We start from the raw sequence: 18,390 nt of genomic DNA on the forward strand, positions 1-18,390 counted from the left end.
AGAAACGCGGAAAAATCCTTAAATAATTAATGAGCATGCTGCTGTTTTTTACCGCGATGCATTTTTTTCGCTGTAAAAAACGCATCAATATGCACAAAAAGTGCAAAATGCATAGAAATTAATTGGAAGCTTATTTTTAGCGGTTTTATAGACAAAACCGCTGCAAAAACCGCTAAAAAAAACGCTGTGTGTGAACACAGCCTTAGGGAAAATAGTATCAGCTGGTTCACAAAAGTGTCTCATTATCAAGATGCCACACAAGAAACATCTCATGATGGGTAAAACCAGTGAGCTGTCTCAAGACCTTACTGTTACAAAACATACTGATGGTATTTGTAACAGAACAATTTCTAAACTACTAAAGGTTCTAGTGAGCACCGGTGGAACCATGATCTGGAAGTGGATAGAACATAATTTCACCATAAACCGGGCACGACCAGGTGCTGCCTGTAACTTTTCAGACAGAGGAGTGAAAAGAATTATCAGAAGATTTGTCGAAGACACAAGGGCCACCTGTAGAGAGCTACAGAAAGACCTGCAAATAGCAGGTGTCATGATCAAGGTTGGATCTCACAGTTTAAATGCACAAGTGAACTTTTTTTCCTTTGGCTGTGTGCCAAAGTGGTGTGATTGCCCCCAGTGGCCACTATAATTATTACACGTGGTGTCGTTCATTCTAAGTTGCCCCGATGCTGGTGAGTGGTATCGCACTTTAGTTCTTTGGCTTAATGTGCACGTAATTACAAATCAGGTGTGAGGCTCTATAAAAGAGTGTCAGGTGTATCAATCACTGTTGGTGATAGGTCTTCAGTTAGTCATTCACAAGTAAGCCTAGGTGAAAGATGGAGCTGAACAAGAGTCCTGGGCAGCCCAGCCAGAGGGGATGAGTGGTAGCTATGGAGTCTGCAAGGAGTGCTGGCATGGATTGGTGGAGTCCAACGATGGGGTCTGCAAGAAGGACTGGCATGGCGTGGTGGAGTCGCAGTTTATGGTGTCAGCAGGAAGGTCTTGCATGGCTTGGTGGAGTGGGGCGACTATGGTGAGAGTTGCACTCGGCATGCTGGACTTGGTTGCTGAAAGCTGGACTCAAGCATGCTGGACTTTTTGGCAGAAGCTGGACTCATCTTTGGGACTCTGTTTACTGGGTAGCTGCAACTGGTGGTGGACTCTGCTCCAAGGCTGCACTATGGTGATGGATCCGGTTATGGTGATGGATCCTGTTGGAGGGGAAGATACACGCAGGTGGTGGGCTCTGTTGCGGGGAGCGTAAGCAACAGAGCAAAGCTAAGTGGTGTTCCCCCTGTATTGTCATTTTCCCTCATGTGTGTTTAGTGCAGTGGTGGGATTAGTTTCCGCACCGACCTATTACCTAGTGAGGGTTTAGGTGCAGTGCGAGTCAGGGTTTTAAGGTACGCGTGCGTCGCCTGGTGCGGAACCGGCATAGGGAACGTTAGGAGTGCAGGGACTCTGGCTAAGGGGAGTGCAGGAGGTCTCCACTTCCCCGTTCCCTATTGCAGGGTCCCCATTGTTATTGTTACCCAGATTTCCCCTTTATTATTTAAATTCGCCTTACTGGAGGCGGGGTTTCCAGACTTTTGTATATATACGTGTAATATCTAAATTCGTCAGTTGGAGGCGGTGTATCCAGCTGCACGTCTTATTATTTAAATTCGCCCCTCTGGAGGCGCTGTATTCAGGGTCACGTGTGTCATATGGGTTCGCCTTGCGGTACTCGCTGCGTCCAGACACACGTGAACGTGACATTACCACCAACCCTACATTTTTTTCTGGTGAGCATTGGCCATGTGGAGACATGTGAGCAATTGCCGCTAGGCCTCACTTAGGTGAGTGAGGAGCTGCATGGTGTTGAAGCAGCTGCGACAGCAATTATCAGGGTCTGGGGCCTTCCCTCTGGTTCAACCAGAAAATCAAAATTGCGGCTCTGGCAATGAAGCCCCTAGAGTCGCTGCTGGGGAGCGGGATGTGCTCATGCACGCGGAGGTACCCAGGCAGGTGGGAGGAGTTGGTGCCCCAGAGAGCTGCCTGGTGTTCCCTGAGGTGAAGGGGTACGTCCCTGTGGTGAGCAGACTAGTGTGATAGTCCGCGGGGTTTACGCCAAATCTTTAATTCCACCTAAGAAGCCGCCCCCTCCTGGTTGTTTGGAGGAAGACGACCAGGGAGTGTATTTTTCCTCCATTTCACAGGCCCCTCCCTCAACGGTGTGAGCAGCAGTTTAAATTCGCCTTACTGGAGGCGGGGTTTCCAGACTTTTGTATATATACGTGTAATATCTAAATTCGCCAGATGGAGGTGGTGTATCCAGCTGCACGTCTTATTATTTAAATTCGCCCCACTGGAGGCGCTGTATCCAGGGTCACGTGTGTCATATGGGTTCGCCTTGCGGTACTCGTTGCGTCCAGACACACGTGACCGTGACAGCAGGTACATTATTTCAAAGAGAACTATAAGTAATCCACTCAACCTCCCAGGAAAATATAGTCTGATCAGATGAGAAGATGCCATAATACACTCCATGTTTGGATGCCAATAGACTCTGCATGTCACCCCCAACAACATCACATCAGCAGTGAAGTTTGGAGGTGAGAACAACATGGTGTGAGGCTGTTTGCCAGCATACGTCACCGGCAAACTTCATATAATTGAAGGTAGGATGAATGGAAAAATATACTGAGACATAAACAAATCTGCTGCCATCTACCAAGATGATGAAGATGAAACGAGGGTGGACATTGCAGCAAGCCTATGATCCCAAACACGCAGCCACAGAAACTCTCAATTGGTTTCAGAGAAAGAAAATAACGCTGCTAGAATGGCCCCAGCCAATCACCTGACCTGAATCCAATAGAAAATGTATGGAAGGATCTAAAGCTCAGAGTTCATAGAAGGAGCCCATAGGAACTTCAGGGTTTGAAAAGTGTTTCTGTGGAAGAATGGGCCAAATTCACACCTGAGCAATGCACGCTACTAGTTTCTCCATACAGGAGGCATCTTGAAGCTGTCATCACCAACAAAGGCTTTTCTACTATTAAAGGAAACTTGTCAGAAGGATTGTGCACAGAAACCTACAGACAGTGTCAGATTGGTGCCATTATACTGATTACCATTGTAAGGGTCACAAGGAGGTGTCCGTAAATATGATACTGTAATGTCTGATGTTTTGCATTTTTATGGTATGTAAATGCTATGTATAACTTACTGTTATAATTGTAGGGAAAGCGTAGTACCCCAGTTAGGTCACTAGATGAGGGTGGAGCGCATATTGAGCCTGTATATAGTTAAAATAGGAGGGGCTAACTGTGGTTAAGCCAGGGAGCATCTGGTATTGTAGTCAGTTGGGCTGGGTAGCCCAGACAGGGCAGGTAGCCCCGTAACAAAGGATACGAGCCCAGTCGTTCATGGCCTGAGGGCCACTGATGACGGCAGTGCAGAACATTGCAGTACCGAGCACTATAATGCAGATGGTAGTGAGACAGTTGGCAGCGGTACGGCAACACAGATCGCTCATTATGAAGCAGCTTGCTACGTGGGCAGATGCCCTTTTGTCTGGGGCAAAACAGACAGGGGAGCTCCCAAAGATGGTGAAGCCGGACAGAGAGGATGCTGTGAAGCTGAACGAGATGGGACGTCCCAGGAATGTTCTGGATGACGACAGTGAGAAAATAGGGAAAGAGAAGAAAGCCAATTGTGTGTTACCTGATGTGCACACTGTAATTGTACTGGAAGGTCTGAGAACAAAAATAAGTAAAGTTCCTTGCTCAAAGTTGGAATTGGACTGTGTCTCTGTCACCTGGAGAAAGCCCTGAGGGTGAGAAGAATGGCGCTATAGGAATGCTGACAGAAATCTGTCATGTCTATGTGAGGGGAGGCCAGGACACCGTTGCCCCTGAGTCCCTCGGCCACAACTACGGTCCTGGCTGAACCTTACACAATGATACGTTGGCTAATGAAATCTGTCTTGTGATTGTTGTTTAATCTTTATTTTCAGTTTTGAGTCAATGATATGCTCGTACTCCAGGGCGGCCTGTGGGGGGGGGGGGTCTTCATGTGGTCCTCCGATTTGGGGTGCGTCTTACTTATAATCTGAAAAATATGGTACTTATATCATGAAATAAAACAATTAAATACACATTACACATGCGATCATGCGGCAGTGCAAGCGCCGCCGCCTGCCTGCTGCAGGTGATTTTTTTTTTTTTACAGTATATATAATATTCACTATGTAACATAGGGGGGCAGGTCACTGAGGGATCAGTTACCTGTCAGAAGCCATACTGGTGAATACCTAAGCAGAACAACACATGAAGACCCCCACAGGCCGCTCCGGAGCACGAGCACATCATTAACTCAAAACGAAAAATAAAGATTAAACAACAACCACAAGACGGATTTCATCAACCGAGGTATCATTTTAATAAGTATAACGGTAGCAACCTGATAGTGTCTATAGGTTACTGTGCATAATCCTGCTGACAGGTTCCCTTTAATTAAATTTTAGTAAGCATGTTCAATACTTTTTCCCTGTGTCATTTCCCATTATTACACATAACTTAAATTTATGGACATCTATGGTTGGATTTGTTTGCATGTGTGGATTGAATGGGTTGTTACTGACATCTAATGAGAATATCATGTCAACAACACCTTAAGAAATATATTCGTGACATGTTCAATACTTCTTTCACCCGCTTTATGTATGTACGTATATGTATATATTTGCATCCAGTAGGCTCCTGGCTGGCATGGTAACCCATCTACAACCCTCAAATCACATTAGAACCATTTAAGTGACACTGTCAGAGACAGACAGCATCATCTAAATTATTCTATAGCAGTGATAGGAACTAATTCTGTTAGAGGCAGGTGTAGGTGGAAAACTACAGCCAGCCCCTGCTGTGTATGGAACGGGCTTATTTCCTAAGTCTGTTTCATACAAATGCACCTGACGAATGTTAGGAATGGGATAAAATGTACCATTTATTTTGTATTAGTAAAATGCCATTTATAATTTCTAATTATTTATAAAATGTTGCTACAGAAAGACAAACATGCAGGAAATGTGTTGCTTAAATGTGCAGGATCTGTGAGATCACTGATGCAGTTAGTCAACAACTGCGGGAGCAGGGGAGGGTGAATAGAGCTGGATTTATTGTTTCTATCAAGAGCAAGCCAATAGGCATTGCAAACCTATTAATAAAAAAAAAAAATTCTATACTTTTCCTATAATTCCTTCAGAAATTTGAATTATTAAATTAGTTGCCTTACCCTCCTCCCATGAAAATCGATAGTAGTCATCAGTAGGAGGCTTCTCGGGAAGATGTGCCATTGTGCATGGATCATAGCCGATGCTTTCTGCTTGGTGCCTGGCATTACATAGTATTGCTGTGCCCATTTGGTGAAGACGTAGAGCAGCTTGATGAAACACAGTATCCCGAGAATTATAACGTAAGCAATTAGAAACCATTAAATTAAAGTCATTCTCAAAAGCTAGAAAGGAGGAGTACTGGTGACACTCTAGTTTTTGGCGCATTGTTGAAAAGTCCATGGGGTGCAGAACAAAATCCATGTAGTCTGGTACCTAAGAAAAAAGTTGAGTTGTTACAAAATCTTTAAAACCACATCTTTGTTAGCAACTAGAGATAAAAATTTACCTCTTTGAGGTTAACAGGTTCATTAAAGATGTTGGCCGAGTCTTTTTCCTGTAACAAGTCCAGAGTGGTTCGGAGGAATACATTGAACGGAGTCAACTGCAACTCCATAGCTGCTTGGTGTAACTTTACCTAAAGAAAAAAAGAAAAAAAAAGCAACACAGTGAGATTGGAAGAAAAAAAACAAATATGCACCCAGCTCACCACATTATCAAGTAGTATTGGTACCTCTGTTGGTACCCAGACGCCCCCCCATGAAAAATATGACAACTGTCCTCACCAATACATTCAGACACCAAATATGATCAGTGCCATGATCGACAACCCATCACCAGCAGTCCTAGTAAGTAAGTGCTTGTAGACATACCTGTAACCACACCGCCGGCACCAACTGACAGCAGTTCAGCATTAGGGCCAGCAGTTAGTTAGTGCTGGGAACGTGGAACGCTACCGGAGGAATACATTTCATTTCTCCCGATAGTGTTGACAAAACAGCTGACATGTCCCAGCTTTGATGCGGGCTCACCACCGGAGCCCTCATCAAAGCTGGGGTACTGCCATTGGACGTACTATAACGTCCAATGGCAGTAAGGGGTTAAACAATGCCATGTTAAAAAAAAAATTTAAACTCGGACTTTCCATACTGGCACACATTACATTACAGTCAACATTTGGCCGCACTGATCTGAACAATCAGCTTATCACCAAGGTATCATTCATTTACTAATTAAACATAAAGAGGCTCAAGATTTCGGCTCAGTGAGCCACTTCATTTCACAGAAAATAAATCTCACTTACTTGTTCTCTTTTTAGCTTCTCCCTTTTGCGGATAAGTTCTGTAAGCAATCTGGCCCTCTCAAGGTCATGACGAAGTTTTTGCCAGTACTTGATTGCCTCCTTGACTGATGACGACTGAGTGTTTCTTTCTTTCTGCAGGTTAATATAAAGGCAGGTCATATATTTCTTAGAAATACAGCTTACTACAGAAACAGAAATGGGCTACTAAGGCAGGCGGGGTGCCTAACTAAAGTTCTCAGCTGCTACTATCTTGTACTTTCTAGAAGTTAATGTCAATTTCACTATATACTGCAATAGTAAAGTATTACAGAATATATAATCCAAAGTATCTCCCATAAAAATCCTGTAAAAATGTGTTACACATCTTCAGGACTATAATAAATGTATCAAGAATAACTACAGGTCCATTATATTCTACAAAGTTTTGAGCTTTTTTTTTTTAACTAGTAAAATATAGATTGAGGTCTCTGTAATCGTACTGACCTGAAGAATTCTCTTTACCACGCACTTAATACAGTAACAACGGAACCCAAAACGAAATTGTTGCGTCTCTTTTCTCACCGATACAAACCATTTTTCCCCCCATTTCTCAGTAAATCTAATATATAAAGCTCAATGTGGATGTGTATGTCCGGGATTGGCATCCGCACCGTCGCAGCTACAGCCACAAAATTTGGCACAGTCACACGTCTGGACCCCGAGAGCGTCATAGGCTATGTTGTGAGGCAAAATTTTAACCCCGCGCCTTCCAATTCACCAAACAATTTTGCCCCTATCTACATAATGGGGAAAAAGTGTGTGCGTGTCAAGCCCCACCCCTCATTATGATGTCATAATGGTTGCCATGGCGACGCTAATGTCATAATAGGTTGCAATGGCGAAAATGCTGTCACAATGTGTTAGGTGTCGGATTCCTGCAGCTGCACAGCGGGAATCCAGAGCCATACATCCAGCGGTCTCCCATTCCTTTCCGACCGCTCAGGGACCTACACAGCAATCTCGGCGATCCAGGCGCCCTGCTCAGACCAGCTCTCTGGGTCTGGATGTTGCTGCCACCTCTGGACCAGCAATGGTAGCGCAACCTGCTTTGCAGGAAACCACTCCAGAGGCTAAGTCCTCTTGTCGCGCTACTGGGCATGCCCACGAGTCGATCTCCCAGTGGAGATCGGGGGTCACGTGCTCAGGTCCTTGTCCTGATCCATTTTGCCCATCTCAGAGGTCTGGAAGGTCCCGGAAGCGCATGGCTATAAAAGGCCCGAATGGCTGCTCGGCCATGCGCTAGTATAGACTATATTTGCTATGTGTGGATGGTGACAGATGTATGATTCTTATGACTGACTCATTATAAAACCCCTTCCCTCTGATATTACGCATGTGGATAGCGAATTAGAGTTATAGTCAGCGCCAGTCAGTGGCAAGCCATACGCCATAGTGCATACCGCACGGCTACACTAGCGTCCGATAGTGTGATGCCTCACGGCACTGTCATACAGCAGCAGTAGTTACCGCCATGCTGCAGTTAGCAGCACTTACTGGCGTCCGCGGTAGCAACGCCGCACGCATGGTAGGTCAAGACGGACACCGACCTCTGCCTTGGGCCGTGTCCTGTGACCATATACCATGTGTGCATGCCAGCTGAGACCTGTGAAGCTAACAGGCTCGGCGTTTATGCTTTATTTGTACTAAACCGCCTCTGTGAGGTTAACAGAGTCCGCTCTGCGCACCTCGGGTGACGTTTAACCCGAGCGCAGTATACCGCCATATAGCGAGTCTGCCATTACTCAGCAGCGGTTGTTACACCTACTGCACGGTGGACCCCGGGTGGCGAACGCACTTCCTATTATTTATATTTAGTGCGTTCCCCGTCCCTAACACAATGGTTGCCATGGTGATGATGATGTCTTAATAGGTTGCAATGGTGACGGTTATGTCATAACGGTTGCCATGGTGATGATGATGTCATAATGGGTATATGGGCATGGGACTATGGGATGGAGGATGTGTGATGGGTATATGGGCAATGGACTATGGGATGGAGGATATGTATGACGGGTATATGGGCACGGGACTATGGAATGGCGGATATGTATGATGGGTATATGGGCATGGGACTATGAGATGAAGGATGTGTGATGGGTATATGGGTACTCAACTATGGGATGGAAAATATGTATGATGGGTATATGGGCATGGGACTATGGGATGGAGAATATTTATGATGGATATATGGGCATGGGACTATGGGATGGAGGATATGTATGATGGGTATATGGGCACGGGCCTATGGGATGGTGGATATGTATGATGGGTATATGGGCACGGGACTATGGGATGGAGGATAATTATAATTTGTTATAACTAACCACAGTTAGTTACTATGCCCAGGCAGCGCCGGGCTCTTCAGCTAGTTATATATAGTAAAGAAAATAATGTAATTCCATTCTACAATATGCCCTTCAAAAAAAAAAACAAACAAAAACGTTAGTCCTCTAAGAAGATTGAAAGAGAAAAATAAAAGCTTAGCTCCCGATACCCTCCACACCCGAGCACTGCTTCCCAGGATATTAATACAACATTCTTTCTCAGGAAAGGGTTCAAATAATTGTGGTTGAGGAAACAGACCGACAAAAGTTATCAGGTTTATTATGGAGCAGGACCACAACTACCAGCAATCTTAAGGAATTCTGCATCTCACCTGTCCTCCTCTTTGGGACTGTGTATAAGAGTGAAGTCGTCGGATTAGAGGGGCGCCATTCCTAGACTGGCGTTTCAGTAGCCAATAGCTATGTAGATGTTGGAGGAACTGAGTCTTTTTCTGCAAGCAAACTCCACCAGATATCTTAATTAACCTAAAAACAAAAACATACACGCTACACATTGGAATCACTAAAAATATTCATATATCATGTACACACCCAAAATCATTTATAATGAATAATCTTAATAGTTTACACTAAGGCTGGGTTCATATCGCGTTTAGGGGGTGCATTTAACGCATCCGTTACATAGCGGCATTAACGCACCGATACACTGCTATAGACGAGCGCATTGCTAACGCATGTCATAATCAGCATGCGTTAGCGATGTGCCATCATTCTGTGACAGACCCTCGGATGCGGTCTGCAGCGTTCGGGGGTCCGTCACTGATAGCGCAGATGGAGAGGCTGCGCTAGCATAACTCGATCGCGCTAGGGAGTAACGTTAACGCAGTCTGTCAACGCTATGCGTTGAACGGACTGCATTAACGCTATGTGAATCTGGCCTAACGCTGCAGGGCTCCTAAGATTTCTCCACTCCTGCATGTACAAACATTAGAAGTCTGTCTATTGTTGCGACTCCGGGGCAATATGGCCCACGGTATTGCCATCTTCTGGGTTCAATGATTAGCACAAGAAAAAACTCAATTCAGTGCATTTTATTGGACTGGTTTCCTTTTTGTGAATATGCCACTATAAAATAAATCCAAAGAAAATAAATGCCCAGCTGAAGAGGTCTTTGAAGAATTCTCTCTGGTATCTTGTCCATGGCCAAAGTGCATTTTTATGAGCCATAACAAAAGCCAACTTTATACAGGAGCTAGAGAAAGTCTATGATATGACTTTCACAGATTCCAAACTATGACCAGAAAAACACCAATGTAAGGCAACAAAGGGAGAAAACAAGAGGAAATGAGAAAGTGAGTGGAGATGATGGAAAGGAGGACAGTGGGTAATGACATCAAGAGATATAAAAAAAAACACATCAAGTCTTAGAGATGATGACTCTTCGTGGTCGTTCAGAGTCCCGAATCTGAAAGATCCCACATCTGAAGGAAGTTTTGTTAGACATTAGCACTACTAAATAGCTTATCATTTGTCACTATTTGTGACAGTTTAGATTTAACCATCTCTAAGCTTCAGGGGAATCTGTCAGTAGGATCAATCCTCCTAAGCTGTCTATACGGGCATGTAGGTCATAGGAAGCTGAATAAAGTGATACCTTGATATCTGCGATCTGATGTTTTATTCCAGAAAAATCCACATTTTCTTAATACGTAAGTGATCTGGTTAAGATCTATGGGCCAGACATTGATCTGTATGAGACTCTTCCTTCAGAGATTATTTTAATCCCTCCCCCCCAAGGTGGTTTGCACATTAATGACCAGGCCAATTTTTACAATTCTGACAGCATCACTTTATGAGGTTATAACTCTGGAACGCTTCAACGGATTCCACTGACAGGGAGACAGTTTTTTCGTGACATATCGTACCTCATGATAGTGGTAAAGTTTCTTCGATATAACTTGCGTTTATTAGTGAGAAAAAAAAATATGGCAAAAATTTGGAAAAATGTAACAATTTTCAATTTTTGAATTCTTATGCCCTTGAATCTGCGAGATGGCACATAAAATAGTTAATAAGTAACATTTATACAGCCCCTCCCTACATATATACTCCAGGAGCCCCATACAGGCTCCCTATATATACTGCACAAGACCCACAAAGCCTCCCTATATATACTGCATGAGCCCCACACAACCTCCCTATATATATTGCACAAGCCCCACACAGCCTCCCTATATATACTGCATGAGCCCCATACAGCCTCCCTATATATACTGCAGCAGCCCCACACAGCCTCCCTATATATACTGCAGGAGCCCCACACAGCCTCCCTATATACAGCATGAGTCCCACACAGCCTCCCTATATATACTGCAGGAGCCCCACACAGCCTCCCTATATAAATTGCACAAGCCCCACACAGCCTCCCTATATATACTGCATGAGCCCCATACAGCCTCCCTATATATACTGCAGGAGCCCCACACAGCCTCCCTATATATACTGCAGGAGCCCCACACAGCCTCCCTATATACAGCATGAGTCCCACACAGCCTCCCTATATATACTGCAGGAGCCCCACACAGCCTCCCTATATATACTGCAGGAGCCCCACACAGCCTCCCTATATATACTGCAGGAGCCCCACACAGGCTCCCCATATACAGCATGAGTCCCACACAGCCTCCCTATATCATAGAATCATAGAATCATAGAATCGTAGAGTTGGAAGGGACCTCCTGGGCCATCTGGTCCAACCCCCTGCTCAAAGCAGGATTCGCTAAATCATCCCAGTCAGATGTCTGTCCAGCCTCTGTTTGAAGACTTCCATTGAAGGAGAACTCACCACTTCTCGTGGCAGCCTGTTCCACTCATTGATCACTCTAACTGTCAAAAAGTTTTTTCTAATATCTAATCTGTGTCTCCTCCCATTCAGTTTCATCCCATTGCTTCTAGTCTTTCCTTGTGCAAATGAGAATAAAGTTGATCCTTCTACAATGTGACAGCCCTTTAGATATTTGTAGACAGCTATTAAGTCTCCTCTCAGTCTTCTCTTTTGCAAACTAAACATTCCCAAATCCTGCAACCTTTCCTCATAAGACAGGGTTTGCAGACCGGTCACCATTCTGGTCGCTCTTTTCTGAACTTGCTCCAGTTTGTTGATGTCTTTTTTAAAATGTGGTGCCCAAAACTGGACACAATATTCCAGATGAGGTCTGACCAAAGAGGAGTAGAGGGAAATAATGACTTCACGTGATCTAGACTGTATGCTTCTGTTAATACATCCTAGAATTGCATTTGCCTTTTTTGCTGCTGCATCACACTGTTGACTCATATTCAGTCTGTGATCTATTAGTATACCCAAGTCTTTTTCACATGTGCTGTTGCTTAGCCCTATTCCTCCCATTCTATATATGCTTTTTCCATTTTTATTGCCCAGATGTAGTACTTTGCATTTCTCCCTGTTAAAAACCATTCTGTTAGTTGCTGCCCACTTCTCCAGTTTATTTAAATCTTTTTGAATCCTCTCTCTCTCTTCTCTAGTATTAGCTATCCCTCCTAGCTTTGTGTCATCAGCAAATTTAATCAGTTTACCCTCAATTCCTTCATCTAAATCGTTGATAAAGATGTTGAACAATACAGGGCCCAGGACAGAGCCCTGTGGTACCCCACTTGAGACATTCTTCCAACTGGATGTGCAGCCATTTACGACCACTCTTTGGGTCCGATCACTAAGCCAGTTATGAATCCACCTAACAGTTGCCTTGTCCATTCCATACTTAATCATTTTTTCAATAAGGATTGTATGAGAGACTTTGTCAAATGCTTTGCTGAAGTCAAGATATACTATATCTACAGCATTTCCTTGATCCAACCAATCAGTGATACCGTCATAGAAGGAAATTAAGTTAGTCTGACATGACTTATTAGTTACAAACCCATGCTGACTCTGTTTAATCACTTCATTCTTATCCAGGTATTGACATACATGTTGTTTAATAATTTGTTCAAAGATCTTTCCTGGTATAGAAGTCAGACTCACCGGCCTATAGTTACCTGGGTCCACCTTCTTCCCCTTTTTGAAGATAGGAACAACATTTGCTCTTCTCCAGTCTTCTGGCACTTCTCCTGTTCTCCAAGAATTTTCAAAGATTATAGAGAGGGGCTCAAAAATTTCTTCTGCTATCTCCTTCAGTACTCTGGGGTGTAATTCATCTGGACCTGGAGACTTGAATTCATTTAGGCTAGCTAAGTGTTTCCTCACTATCTTTCTGTTTATAGATATCCTGGATTCTTCTATTCCCTTAATAGGACAGTGAATAACAGTTGATGTTACATTTCCTTTCTGAGAGAAAACAGATGCAAAATAGGAATTTAAAAGTTCAGCCTTCTCAACATCCTGTCTTACCATTTCATCATTTTCATCCTGTAAAAATCCTATAGCATCTTTGACTTTTCTTTTACTTTTGACATATCCCCAAAATCCTTTATTATTGCTTTTGACATCTCTTGCAAGCCTCAATTCATTTTCAGCTTTAATAATCTGATTTGTGCCCTGCAGGTTCTGCAGACAGCATTATATTCTTCTTTAGATATGCCTCCCTCTTTCCATTTTATAAACATTTTTTTCTTCCTTTTTAGCATGTGCTTAAGTTCTGTGTTCATCCATCCTGGTTTCCTTAACTGCTTCCTATTCTTCCCTCTTTTCGGAATTGTTAACAACTGTGCTTTGAGAATTTCATTTTTCAAGATTTCCCATCATTCCTGGACATTTTTGTCTTTAAGGATATCCAGCCATTGGATCCCTCCAATTCTCTTTCTGAATCCCTTAAAATCTGCCTTTCTGAAATCTAACCTTGACGTCTGAGTCTTCACAGGTCTTCCGCCTCTAGTTATCCAAAATTCTAAAATAGCATGGTCGCTACCTCCTAGGGTCCCAGCCACTTTTACCTCCTCAACCATTTCCTCCCTGTTTATAAGGATTAGATCCAAGGTAGCAGTTCCCCTTGTTTTCTCCCTTACCTTTTGGAAGATAAAGTTGTCAGCAAGAGAGGATAAGAATTTCCTTGACCTGTTAGTTTTGCCTGAGAGAGATTCCCAACAAATGTCTGGATAGTTGAAATCTCCCATGACAACTATGTCATATTTTTTGGAGAACTTGGCCATTTGATGCATAAAGAGTTCATCCATAGCTTCAACTTGCACAGGCGGCCTGTAGTAAATTCCTACAATGGTGTCCTTTCCATTGTTCTGTCCTTGTATTCTTACCCAAACAGTTTCCACAGAACTCCCAGTCTCTGAAGCTTCAATCTCTGTGCAGATATACGCGTTTCTAACATACAATGCGACACCCCCTCCTCGTTTATCAAGTCTGTTTCTTGCAAATAAGTTGTATCCTTCTAGTCTTGTATTCCAATCATGTGTATTGTCCCACCAAGTTTCAGTGATTCCAATGACATCATATTTCTTTTCCTGTGTTAGTAGTTCCAATTCTCCTTGTTTGTTGCCCATGCTTTGTGCATTAGTATAGAAACATTTTAGTTTGTGATTGGTTTCTCTTTCTCCAATATTTTTATTAATTAGATTCTTTCGTCTTTGTTCTTCCTTTCCACTTCTAATAGCAGAGTTCTCAATAGCATTTGTCAGGTGTATGGCTTTTTCTGGTCTTTTGCTTCCCTTCCCATGTTGTTCTAGTTTAAAGCTCTCCTTACAAGTGTAGCAAGGCGACTTCCAAATACATGCTTACCAGTCTTCGTAAGGTGCACCCCATCTCTAGCAAGTAGTCCATCGTATAAGTAGTTCACTCCGTGATCCAGAAATCCAAATCGTTGCTGACGGCTCCATCGACGTAGCCAGTTGTTCACCTGCAGAATCTTATTCCACCTCCTTGTTCCATGGCCATCCACTGGGAGGATGGAAGAGAAGACCACCTGCGCTCCCAGTTCTTTCACTTTCTTGCCTAAGTCTTTAAGTATATATACTGCATGAGCCCCATACAGCCTCCCTATATATACTGCAGGAGCCCCACACAGCCTCCCTATATATACTGCATGAGCCCCATACAGCCTCCCTATATATACTACAGGAGCCCCACACAGCCTCCCTATATATACTGCAGGAGCCTCACACAGCCTCCCTATATATACTGCAGGAGCCCCACACAGCCTCCCTATATATACAGCATGAGTCCCACACAGCCTCCCTATATATACTGCAGGAGCCCCACACAGCCTCCCCATATACAGCATGAGTCCCACACAGCCTCCCTATATATACTGCATGAGCCCCATACAGCCTCCCTATATATACTGCAGGAGCCCCACACAGCCTCCCTATATATACTGCATGAGCCCCATACAGCCTCCCTATATATACTACAGGAGCCCCACACAGCCTCCCTATATATACTGCAGGAGCCTCACACAGCCTCCCTATATATACTGCAGGAGCCCCACACAGCCTCCCTATATATACAGCATGAGTCCCACACAACCTCCCTATATATATTGCACAAGCCCCACACAGCCTCCCTATATATACTGCATGAGCCACATACAGCCTCCCTATATATACTGCATGAGCCCCATACAGCCTCCCTATATATACTGCAGGAGCCCAACACAGCCTCCCTATATATACTGCAGGAGCCCCACACAGCCTCCCTATATATACTGCAGGAGCCCCACACAGCCTCCCCATATACAGCATGAGTCCCACACAGCCTCCCTATATATACTGCATGAGCCCCATACAGCCTCCCTATATATACTGCAGGAGCCCCACACAGCCTCCCTATATATACTGCATGAGCCCCATACAGCCTCCCTATATATTGTTGTGCCTGCCGGCGCTCACCTGGGGTCCTCCTCCAGCCTGCGCCCCTCCTCTCCGCTCTCGCGCCGTCCCCTCTCTGGCTTTGCAGGGGTTCGGCGCGTCGGAGGCCCGCGCATGCGCGCTCGCTCTTCCTCGGCCTCTGTGCATCATGGGGGCACGTGACCCGGTGGCTCCGCCCCCATCATGGCGGCGCCCACCGGGTATTTCAGCCGGGCGTCGGGACAGGTAAGACGCCTGTTTGTCTTAGTCCGTGGCGCCGCTATCCTTGCGCAGCGTCACCCCTGGCCATCAGGTCCCCACGCACCCTCTGTGCTGCGCTCTCCTGTATCTCAGCCTTTGTCCCCGTCTGTAGCCTGCTCCCGTGTCTCCCTGTCTCTGCCTACCGTCCTCCTTGGTTCCTCTGCTTCCTTCTCCTGTGTTCCCGTGCCGGTCCCTGTACCTCTGCCCTATTGTTACCTCCCTCCTGTATTTTACGCTCCTTCCCCTGTCTCATTCCTTGTCTCATTTCCCAGGCCCAGCCTTTCCTAATCCCCTTTCCCTCATCTTCCTTTCAGCTTCTGGTCCCGGTTCCGTCCTGACCCTTCGGGCTTCCACAGTCTGCCTCCTGCTTCGTTGGATCTACGCTACCCCTCGTATACCTTTCTCCACTCTGATCTGATCTGCTCTCCTGTATTTGCCCCAGGTCGTCCCTTTGGTTCCGGCTGTCGTGGTTCCATCTCCCTTGGGCCTGCCCCTAACACTCCCTGTATAGGGGGTGGTCATCACCTGGTCCACTCGCCCTCGGGGGCTCTGGAGCCACGACCCAGAGGGTCCACTCTTGGGTTTTCTACCTAGAAACCCTAACATACTGTATATACTACAGGAGCCCCACACAGCCTCCCTATATATACTGCAGGAGCCTCACACAGCCTCCCTATATATACTGCAGGAGCCCACACAGCCTCCCTATATATACAGCATGAGTCCCACACAGCCTCCCCATATATACTGCATGAGCCCCACACAGCCTCCCCATATACAGCATGAGTCCCACACAGCCTCCCTATATATACTGCATGAGCCCCATACAGCCTCCCCATATATACTGCAGGAGCCCCACACAGCCTCCCCATATATACTGCATGAGCCCCACACAGCCTCCCTATATATACTACAGGAGCCCCACACAGCCTCCCCATATATACTGCAGGAGCCTCACACAGCCTCCCTATATATATTGCAGGAGCCCCACACATCCTCCCTATATATACAGCATGAGTCCCACACAGCCTCCCTATATATACTGCAGGAGCCCCACACAGCCTCCCTATATATACACTGCATGAGCCCCATACAGCCTCCCTATATATACTGCATGAGCCCCATACAGCCTCCCTATATATACTGCAAGAGCCCCACACAGCCTCCCTACATATACTGCAGGAGCCCCACACTGCCTCTCTATATATACTGCAGGAGCCCCACACAGCCTCCCTATATATACTGCACGAGCCCCACACAGCCTCCCTATATATACTGCACGAGCCCCACACAGCCTCCCTATATATACTGCACGAGCCCCATACAGCCTCCCTATATATACTGCAGGAGCCCCACACAGCCTCCCTATATATACTGCAGGAGCCCCACACAGCCTCCCTATATATACTGCAGGAGCCTCACACAGCCTCCCTATATATACTGCATGAGCCCCACACAGCCTCCCTATATATACAGCATGAGTCCCACACAGCCTCCCTATATACACAGCAGGAGCCCCACACAGCCTCCCTATATATACTGCAGGAGCCCCACACAGCCTCCCTATATATACAGCATGAGTCCCACACAGCCTCCCTATATACACTGCAGGAGCCCCACACAGCCTCCCTATATATACTGCAGGAGCCCCACACAGCCTCCCTATATATACTGCAGGAGCCCCACACAGCCTCCCTATATATACAGCAGGAGCCCCACACAGCCTCCCTATATATACTGCATGAGCCCCACACAGCCTCCCTATATATACTGCAGGAACCCCACACAGCCTCCCTATATATACTACAGGAGCCTCACACAGCCTCCCTATATATACTGCATGAGCCCCACACAGCCTCCCTATATATACTGCAGGAGCCCCACACAGCCTCCCTATATATACAGCATAAGTCCCACACAGCCTCCCTATATATACTTCAGGAGCCTCACACAGCCTCCCTATATATACAGCATGAGTCCCACACAGCCTCCCTATATATACAGCAGGAGCCCCACACAGCCTCCCTATATATACTGCAGGAGCCCCACACAGCCTCCCTATATATACAGCATGAGCCCCATACAGCCTCCCTATATATACTGCATGAGCCCCACACAGCCTCCCTATATATACTGCAGGAGCCCCACACAGCCTCCCTATATATACTGCAGGAGCCTCACACAGCCTCCCTATATATACTGCATGAGCCCTATACAGCCTCCCTATATACTGCATGAGCCCCATACAGCCTCCCTATATATACTGCATGAGCCCCATACAGCCTCCCTATATATACTGCATGAGCCCCATACAGCCTCCCTATATATACTGCAGGAGCCCCACACAGCCTCCCTATATATACTGCATGAGCCCCATACAGCCTCCCTATATATACTGCATGAGCCCCATACAGCCTCCCTATATATACTGCAAGAGCCCCATACAGCCTCCCCATATATACTGCAGGAGCCCCACACAGCCTCCCCATATATACTGCATGAGCCCCACACAGCCTCCCTATATATAC

At 45.6% G+C, this 18,390-nt stretch overlaps 1 protein-coding gene across 3 annotated transcripts in view; it reads right to left on the reverse strand.

The window, feature by feature from the left end:
• The window catches only part of BRPF3 (bromodomain and PHD finger containing 3), a 139,453-nt gene that overhangs the window by 76,912 nt on the left and 44,151 nt on the right, over nt 1-18,390 (reverse strand). For all 3 annotated transcript variants that reach the window (XM_073561053.1, XM_073561051.1, XM_073561052.1), the window contains 4 exons: nt 9,160-9,313; nt 6,465-6,596; nt 5,670-5,798; nt 5,284-5,596 (listed from right to left, as the gene is read on the reverse strand). In XM_073561053.1, the coding sequence (XP_073417154.1) occupies nt 5,284-5,596; nt 5,670-5,798; nt 6,465-6,596; nt 9,160-9,313 (728 nt within the window). The remainder of the gene's footprint in view (nt 1-5,283; nt 5,597-5,669; nt 5,799-6,464; nt 6,597-9,159; nt 9,314-18,390) is intronic.

This window comes from Dendrobates tinctorius, unplaced genomic scaffold (genome assembly GCF_039654945.1).
Source record: "Dendrobates tinctorius isolate UK_male_01 unplaced genomic scaffold, ASM3965494v1 ptg000312l, whole genome shotgun sequence".
NCBI classification, from domain to species: Eukaryota; Metazoa; Chordata; class Amphibia; order Anura; family Dendrobatidae; genus Dendrobates; species Dendrobates tinctorius.